We start from the raw sequence: 9638 nt of genomic DNA on the forward strand, positions 1-9638 counted from the left end.
TTTTTCCATATATACGAAGATAGAATTGAATCAAGAGAATCAAAAAAATACTTAGAAATAAAAATGGGTAAGGCCTGAAAAAGGTATATAAATTTAGCAGGATATTAATTTTAATAGAGTTAATACGACCAATCAATGATAGAGAGAGGGGAGACCAGTTTGAAAGTGCCCTTTTCACATAATTCAATAGTGTAAGAAAATTTTCTTTAAGTAGGTGTTTGTAATTCTTAGTAATTATTACACCCAAATAGGTAAATTGATTTCTTAAAATTTTAAAAGGAAAGTTAGTATTAATTGATACCAGATTATTCAAGGGGAAAAGTTCACTCTTATGTAAATTCAATAAATATCCTGAAAACTGGCTAAAACAGGAGAGTAAAGAAAGCATAGGAGGTAACGAGGTCTCAACGTTAGAAATAAAAAGCAATAGACCATCAGCATAGAGCGAAACTTTGTGGGTAGTACCTCTCCTTAAAATACCAGTGATATCACTAGATTCTCGAAAAACAATAGCTAAGGGTTCTAAAGCCAGATCAAAGAGCAAAGGGCTCAAAGGACATCCTTGGAGGACTTCCACATTGGAGTTTAAAAGGTTTAGAGTTCTGAAAATTAGTAAGAACTCGAACAGAAGGAGATAAATAAAGTAATTTAATCCATTGAATGAAATTTGGCCCAATGTTAAATTTTTCTAAGGTTTTAAATAAATAATTCAACCCAATCAAAACCTAATCAGCGTCTAGAGGTATCACACATTCCAACGTCTCCTTAAAAGGAGAATACATAACATTCAGTAAATGACGAATATTAAAATAGGAATAGCGATTTTTAATAAATCCAGTTTGAACATCTGATATGATAGATGGTAAAATATTTTCAAGTTTACAAACCAAAACTTTATATAGAATTTTAGTATCAACATTAAGTAAAGAAATTGGTCTATATGAAGAGCATTCAGTTGGGTTCTTATTTTTTTAAGAATAAGCAAAATGGAAGCTTCATGAAAAGATTGTGGCAGTCTACCCAACTTAAAGGAATCTGAAAAGACAGAACATAAATGAGGTATAAGCAATGTGGAAGAACCCTTGTAAAATTCTCCAGAAAATCCATCAGGACCTGGGGTCTTCCCGAAGTGCAATGAACATACACCCTTGGCAATTTCCTCATAAGAAATGGGTTGATCTACTGCTTTCAATTATCAACAGAAAGTACAGGGATGTTTAATTAGTCTAAAAAATATTCATTTCAGTATTATTTTCAGGAGAGTCAGAACTATAAAGTTTAGAATAAAATTCTCTAAAGGTATCATTTATTTCTAAATGATCAGTTGTCCTATCACCATTAGCTTTACAAATTTCTTTAATTTGCCATTTAGCTATGAGGGTTTTTAATTGGTTAGCCAATAATTTACCTGTTTTGTCTCTGTGAATATAGAATTGACTTTTATCTTTTAGGAGTTAACTTTCAATTGGATATGTTAAAAGAAGGTCATATTTAGTTTTAATTTCAATACGTATTTTATATAAAGCAGGATCTGGAGCCAAAGCATATTTTTGGTCTAATTGTTTCAACTGATTAGCTAAATCAATTCTCTCTTTATTAGCTTTTTTCTTAACACTTGCAATATAAGAAATAATTTGTCCTCTAATATAGGCCTTAAAAGCATCCCATATAATAAGACTAGAAGTCTTTTCTAGCATATTCTCTTTAAAAAAAAGAATAAGTTGTTTCTCCAGAAACTTAAAAAAATCCTTATCAGATAACAAAGTTAGATTAAAATGCCAAAATCTGTTTGTTTGAGGGAGACCAGGAAGGTTTAAAGATAAAAGCACAGCAGCATGATTTGAAACAGCAATCTCTTTATATACACAGGATCAAACTAATGGAATCATTTGACTATCAATAAAAAACATAATCGATCCTGGAATACGTATGGTGAACATGGAAAAATAATGAGTACTCGCTATCTTCTGGATGTAAAAAATGCCAAATATCAACAATACTGCATTTCATTAGGAAAGATTGAATAAATAAAGCTGATTTGTTAAGGGTAGCTGGTTTGGAAGATGACCGATCTAAAACTGAATCTAACCAGCAATTAAAGTCTCCTCCCAAAACTAATGAATAAAGACTCAAATCTAGCAGGAGTGGGAAAAAAAAGTGTAAAGAATCCTGGGTCATCTGTATTCGGGGCATACAGATTAGCGAATACCATTAATTTATTATCTAATTTTCCTGATAGTATAACAAAACGCCCATTAATATCAGACACTACTTTATGTTGAACAAAAGGAACAGTATTATCTATAAAGATTGAACCCCCCCCCCCTCCAGATTTAGCTCAAAAAAAGGAATGAAAATGTAGCCCTTTCCATCTGCTAAAAAGGAATGGATTGTCACATTTATGTACATGAGTTTCTTGTAAAAAGATAATTGGGACCTTAAGTTTTTAATACAAGCAAAAATCTTATTCTGTTTCACAGGATGATTTAACCCTTTCACGTTAAAACTAAGTAAATTAATAGTTTGATCCATTTTTAATACTATTTAAAAGGAAGGTTAAGATAATGACCGTGCTGGAATGTATATTAAAACCAGACATCGAACCTTGAAATAAGGTAAACAAGCAACAGATTTGGCTGAGAACCCAATACAGCTTCCAGAAAAAAAGCCCTTCCTCCTTCCCTCCTCCCAAAGCCAGAAAGCTGACCAGAAAGTCAGCAGCTACTACTAATAACGTCACCCCCCCCAAAAAAAAAATATCCTGCTGATTTAGCTCCAATCTATATCAAGGTTAGCTGCTGTCCAGCCTAGACAAAACAACAGAGAGAAAAAACTTTAAACCTCATACCAAAAACACACAGAGATTGATTATTGCAATTAATAAATACCCATACTAAGCCTTATTAATAGAGAAAAACCTCAAAAAATATGTATAATTTAAAATATGAAAAAAATCAAAATACATGAACACTCAAAGTATTAGCTCATTAAAACCTTATTCTCTTAGTAAAACACTAAAAGGTTCAAAAAAAAAGAGAGTTAGCTGCAAAGGGTTACCAAGAGTAAGAGAGGCAGATATTCATACAGAAAGATACTAAGCAATTAATCTTCTGATTCCAAGAATTCTTGAGCATCTTGAATTCTTTCCCGTGCGGGATAATGAAAAGAAGTCTTGAAATCTTTGTTAAAAAGTTCCGACGTAACCTTTTTTAAACTTAGCACGATCATTCATGACCTCAGGTGAAAAATCCTCAATAATTCTAATCTTTTGGCCTTTATAATCAATCATTCCTCTTCAATGGGATTCACGGATTAAAAGTTCCTTAGTTTGAAATTCATGTAAACAGACCATGACCGATCTGGGCCTTTCTCCTGAAGCGGGCTAAGGAACCTACAGTCTATGCCCGCGATCAACCATAGGCAAAGACGATAAAATTTCAGGAAATAATTGTGCCAAAAAACTTACAAAGAATTTTGTAGGCTGAACACCTTCAGTTAACTTTTCAAAGCCCAGAATTCATAGATTGTTTCTTCTGCTTATTTACAAGTCAATAATCTTATGCATTTATTTTTCATTAGCCTTTGACTGCTTTTTACAAAACTTTTGTAAGTCATCAATTTTTGCGTCCAAAATCATCAGAGTTGCTTCATTATCTTCAATTCATTTATCATGTTCAACTAAGGTTTTTTGCAAAGAATCCAATTTTGCATCCACCTGTTTAATTTCTGATCTGAGCTGCTGAAATTGTTGCTGGAACTCCTCTGAGGATCCTTTTCTATGTCTTCGAAGCAAATCCATAATGGATTCCAAAAATGCAGGAGGATCCTCTTCTTTTCTAGTACCTTTGGCACTCCTTGTAGTCATAGTGAAGCAATATCAAGTTTAAGAATAAGGTTTCAAATCAGGTTAGAAACTGTAAAGTAAGTAAAATAGGAGCAGCTTCAGAAAGCTGCTACTCCATCAACGACCAGCAGGAAGTCTCCGTTCTTCCAATTTGTGTTTGGCTTCTCTGTAGCAGTGGAAAAGGCTGAAGATGGGCCGGTTGGTGTGGGAGTGGGAAGTAGAGTGAAAGTGACATGCTACCACAATTTCCAAATGCAGTCAAAATGCAGACTCTTCACAAGAAGTCCCTACATGATTTTGCCATTATACAGGAGGCCACATTGCGAGCTCAGAATGCAGTAGATCGGGTGTGCCTCAACTGGAAGAATTGTTTTCTGTCTCTTTTGTGTTCAAACTACCCTCAAGACTTTTGTCTTTACATATTAGTTCCTCTTCACCAAACCTTCTTTTCTTTGATGCTTTACCTCTAAAATCCTGAACTACCTTTTCTGTAATTGTTGAACTAAACACTCACATGAATATGCAGACTTTGATACAACCAACCACAATCCTTTCCTTTGTTATGCAGCTCGATGAAACTATCCTCAATTTGTTGCACTGTCAAATATCCAGTTACAAACCACATTATCAATGCCAATTACCTCCTCATATGCATGAGGATACATTTTTGACTTGCTTCTGGGACGTGTCACCTTAATCAGCACGTTCAACTTCTGTACTTTGGCCGGAATCTAAATGTATAACCCTCAGTTAAGCTTTAAACTTTTGATCCTCTCTATCACAGGGATAGCTCACTTCTACCATTATTGCCCATCATGCATCTTCCTACAGCTGATCTGTGACAAAAGTCCTTACTTGAATACACAGCTGACGAAGTACCAATATTTCTGCAGTCATCCTGCTGCATTGCAGCCACAAATTACTTCAACTCATGTGGAACTCTGTCTATATCCTGTTAAGTCATCGCCACAGCTTGTTACTCACATTGGCTTCCAAGGGTGGTATGACTCAATTTAAAACAATATCTCTGTGTTTAAATCCATTTATTGCATTGCCTCTCCTGACTTGTTACCCACTTCAGTTTTCCAGCAAGCTTGATTTCTTGTGTACCGTCCTCTTTTATCCCAGTAACAGCAGTGACTGCTTCTGCTTTCAAGGTTCTGACTATGGAAGTGCCTTTCTCTCTCACCCCTTTGAGCTATTGATCATACCACCTTTGGATTTGTGATCATTATTTGCACAAACTGAATTGTTCCATATTGATTTAAAATAAGAATTTAAGGGCCATTGTAGGGCAACTAAATGATTAAAGGATTTGCTATTTTTAATAGTGGCATTATATATCTCTTATCAGCTTCTTTGCCTTTATTGCCATTGAAGCCTTCCCTTCATTACTCCCCCACCCCTCACAAGTGAGGCATCTGAATCCAAATGCAGCAGATACACCTCTGGTTTCTTGTTCTAATGGCCACTCTGTTGAGAGTGACTGTTAACCCTGGGATGGAGAGAACTTTTTACAACTATTATTGTCACTAGACATGCACGCCTTCAGTAGGCAACTTGAGAACACACTCAGCAGCGGAAACCTTGGCCTGCTTTTCCTTCTGTACCCTGAGATTGTGAGCAAATGTTGTGGCATCACTGAGGCTGGCTACAGTGCAAAGAGGAGACTCACTTGGACCATTCTAATTAACTTACTAGCTGTGAAACTGATGGATTGATTTGATTTTTTGTGCATTATACTTAGAATGATTAAAACTGTGAGATGGTTGCCTATTGATATCTGTAAATGACTTTCATTCTTGATCTCTGTTTCTCCTCAAGGTCAAAAGATCCGATTTTCAGTCTAGCTACACAGCTGAGGCCTGGAGAGGAAAGCAGTCATAGTCGTAAACTACTAACCAAGGACAGCCCAGGAAGTGTGGGCTCCACTGTCTCAGGTGGCTGGTATGGCAAAGGTTGTGCAAAAGGCAGAAAAAAGAAGAGAGTCTAATCAGGGAATCATGATGATCAATGTTTACATCTTGAATCTTTTTCCCCTCTTTCCCCATATGAACATCTTTGGAAGGAACAGAATCAATAGCAGATTTCTGCAAATCCTGATGCCAGTACTGCAGTCAGGAGACTCTGCTGATAAGAACGTCATTTTCACATGTCCCATTGGTTCAGAATACCATCGCTACCTCTTGACATGGGTACCAGTCAGTTACAGATGATCAGGCTGTTACCAGTGCAGTTGGACCATTAACTTTCAAACCAGTGGGATATAATTTTAACATTGTGATATGTAGTTACTGACTTTTCAGTGTGATGTGGAATAAAATGTTCCCAAGAAATATCTTTCATATCTTGCATAGGAAAGTATTATAGGATTGTGCATCACTTTTAACTTCAGACAAAGTATTGACAATACACCATTTTTGATTATTGTCCCCTTACTATCAATGAGAATGCTTCTTCCTGTGCAGCCTGAACTAAAAGCAATATTGTAAAAAATTCAACAACACAGTGGCTTGGAACAATTAATCTTCCACTGACTATCAGAGAGAACTTTGCACAATTATTTTCAAGCCATGTCCTCTAGGTATGTAGCATACATCCACTCTTCTTTTTTTCCTGCAGTAAAAACACAAGGTCTAGATGAAGAAGGTGCATGCTCTATCAGTTCTGCACCCACTTAAAAAATAAAAATATCTCCAATTACTGTTCTTCATTATTTGTGAAGAACTAATGTGTAAGAACTGAGAAAGAACCAAGTGATGTTCTAAAATATTTCAATGCAGTCAGTTTATTTATTGTGCTCAAGGACCAGAATGATCTGAGCAGAAAATCTAGATCTATTATGGTAAAATTGTTTTTTTTAAAAAACATACAAAGTAGTGTAATAATGTCTCTCACCAAACTTAATTAGAGACTTCCTGATATATCAGCCTGTTTTTTTTATTGGAAACTAAAAACTTGGTCCAACCAACTTAAACTTAAAAAGCACTGAAATTATAGCTGAGTGCCAAAGTAGCTTTTTTAAATATAATAACTTGTGTCAGAAGGCATTACTTGTACAATTACAGTTTTATCTGCAGAACACAAACTTTCAACCACTTTCCATCAGTCATGGCATCAGAGCAGGTGAAGCAGAAAACCTGTTTTATAGCTATTATGGTGCTCTGAAAGATTAGTTTTAAAATTTAGAAAATAAAAAAGATAAATCTTGAGTATATTTGCACTAAAATATATTTCAATTTACAATGCCAGTTGTATGTCTTTGTTTACTTTTATTACACATTTGGACTACTTTGTGAATTTTCGGTCACCACTTTTACACAGGGATTTTTCTAATGATTGCTCGCTTTTCTAGTCTTACTAATATTTTTCATTGTTAGAAATCTCTGGTATGTTTCTTTATGGCTTACTGTGACGTTTCAAGCTAAGCTATTGATGGATTGATCGATTAACAGCAACTTATCATCCTCTCCTAATGCAATCCTTGATTTTTATTTCAGCAGATAACTGATACTAAACCATTATCTGTAACTATATTATAGGGATTGTTGTATGTATTTCATCAGGTTAAGCAAGGCACTTGCTAATGAAAGCAAACTTTAAAGTAATACAATAATAAAGCTAATTTGCAATGGGAGGCAAGGGTATCCTTGTAGAAATGTTCTGTTAATAAGTATGAATACTGGAACATGGGAACTTTTGGATAACGTTTTTGTTTGAGATCCCTAATTCTTAAGTTGTGTTGAATGCTTCTGTATAATTAGCCAAATCCTCGGGTCCAACAGTATGATTGTCTGGAGCATAATAATTCGCCTTAATCATACTTTCTCTTTACAGTATGCTTTTTTTCAAAGAATCTTTGTTGCTCAGCTCTCAATTGTCCTTTTTCTTGTTCCAAATTGCAATGGAAAAATTGCTGTTTTGGGATCAATTTCTTAGCCATGAGACAACATGGAATGTTGTTTCTTATTTTTTAATACAATTTAAATCGTATTTTACACTTAAACTATATGTGTAAAACGGGTATCTTTTTTGAGCTGTAAAATGGATTGAGTGTTGCTATCCTGGCAGTTAAGGAACAAATTGAGAGTCAATATATCTAAAGTGATTTAATAGATTAAATGGTAAATAAAAAACAAAATGCTGAAAATGCTCATCTTCTGAAATAGAAACATTAAATGCTTAAATCTCAACAGCGAGTGTATTAGATATCAATATTCTGGAAATAAGTGAACGGATAAGTATAATTCGTTGACTGTAGGCACTGCATTGACTGCAAGTATCCTGCCAGTAATCAACTGGGAAAATTTGTATAGTATTAAAAGTTGCTGCTGTTTTTGTCTGATTCTCTGGGTCATTTTTAAACACTTCCTGGTGGGTTAACTGATTCCGGCAAAACCTCAGTGTCTTCATGCATCTGATAATGCTGAGTGAATTAACTTTATAGGTTAAAAATGATCAGAAAGAGCTTTTGGCAAGGTTGGCAGGATGAGTTGTAGGCTGATAAAGAGTTTGATAGAATCCTGGCCTCTGTCTTAATGCGTTTCTGGGTTTGGTTTAAAAATGTTCGGCTTCCCAGCATTATCAATATATGCTTTAAAATATGCAAAAACAAAAGTAAGGTTCAAAATGAATTATAAATATGACAACTGAATTGCTCTACTGCTGTATCATTGGTAATGGGTTTGTCTTTCATGTTTGTCAAGTGAAAAGGGTAAATATTTTCAAACGTGTGCCTACAGAATCCCTAACATAATGTGTATGATGGGATTTCATTCTCCAGAAGCACGAAAACTGAGATTGCTGGGAAATGAACATACAATTAATGACTTGCTGGTAGCCCAATTGTGGTTGCACTTTATTTAATACAAGTTGTCAATCATATTGCAACTGTAAATATCATTTTTAAATAAACTAGAGAGCCTGCACTTTTTTTGTCCAGTGTAAATTATTTCTGTTTTCAGCTAGTGTAATCTGCATAATTTTTTAGTTAACTACTTAAGCTGATAGCACATTCCATGTAGTGAGTTGTCGCCTAGTTTGACATTGAAGGTTGGCAGGATTCCTACTGGGAGTGTTTGATTCCTCTCCTAATTAATTAGCCTCAGATGACCTTGTAATTACAAACATGTGTGCAGCCACAGATCTCTAGATCAGTTTGCTTTCTGTTACTGTTACTGTTTTATTCAAAATTAGCTGGGATGACCGTAAACTGACTGGTGGTGTAGTGCCTAATGATCCCAAGTTCAAATCTGGCCAACTCCTTGCACACTTTCCATCCATGCTGGCTTCGTAAAAAAAAGTCAAATGCTATGGAAACAGCAAATAAAAGCCACCCGATGCACCACGAGGTGCAAAAAGGAACAACAATCACCATTGATGCTACTTTATGGCTCTGACTGATTCAAATCTGACCTCGGCTACTGGCTGCATTGGAACTTTCCCACTGGGTTTTCCCATCATTCTTACATGGTAAAGAAATGCAGAGTGGGGGGGGGGGGGGTGTTGATTGCCCTTGGTAAATAGAAGGAAAAAGGAGTGCTACAAGATGATGTAGATGGATGCCTGATGTTGGGTAGACATGGTGTACTAAAAGACTTGTGCCATGTTGTAGCAATGCAGTGCGGAGTGGACCACCTGGCCCTTGGGAGCTTTAACCCCGCAACTCCGACTTTACCCTAACCTATTCACGGGACAAATTGCAATGAGTAATTAACCTACCTGGTACGTCTTTGGAGTGTGGGAGGAAACCAACACATTCCATAGGGAGGATGTACAGGGACCTTACAGACGG

At 35.7% G+C, this 9638-nt stretch overlaps 1 protein-coding gene across 1 annotated transcript in view; it reads left to right on the plus strand.

Annotated features, from left to right (window-relative positions):
* sirt7 (sirtuin 7) overlaps window positions 1-8766 on the plus strand; it is a 37426-nt gene extending 28660 nt beyond the window's left edge. The window contains exon 10 of the mRNA XM_059948478.1: window positions 5669-8766. Within this exon, the coding sequence (XP_059804461.1) occupies window positions 5669-5837 (169 nt within the window). The 3' untranslated portion in view covers window positions 5838-8766. The remainder of the gene's footprint in view (window positions 1-5668) is intronic.
* The last annotated feature ends 872 nt before the right edge of the window (window positions 8767-9638 follow it).

Source organism: Hypanus sabinus, chromosome 23 (genome assembly GCF_030144855.1).
Source record: "Hypanus sabinus isolate sHypSab1 chromosome 23, sHypSab1.hap1, whole genome shotgun sequence".
Lineage (NCBI taxonomy): Eukaryota > Metazoa > Chordata > Chondrichthyes > Myliobatiformes > Dasyatidae > Hypanus > Hypanus sabinus.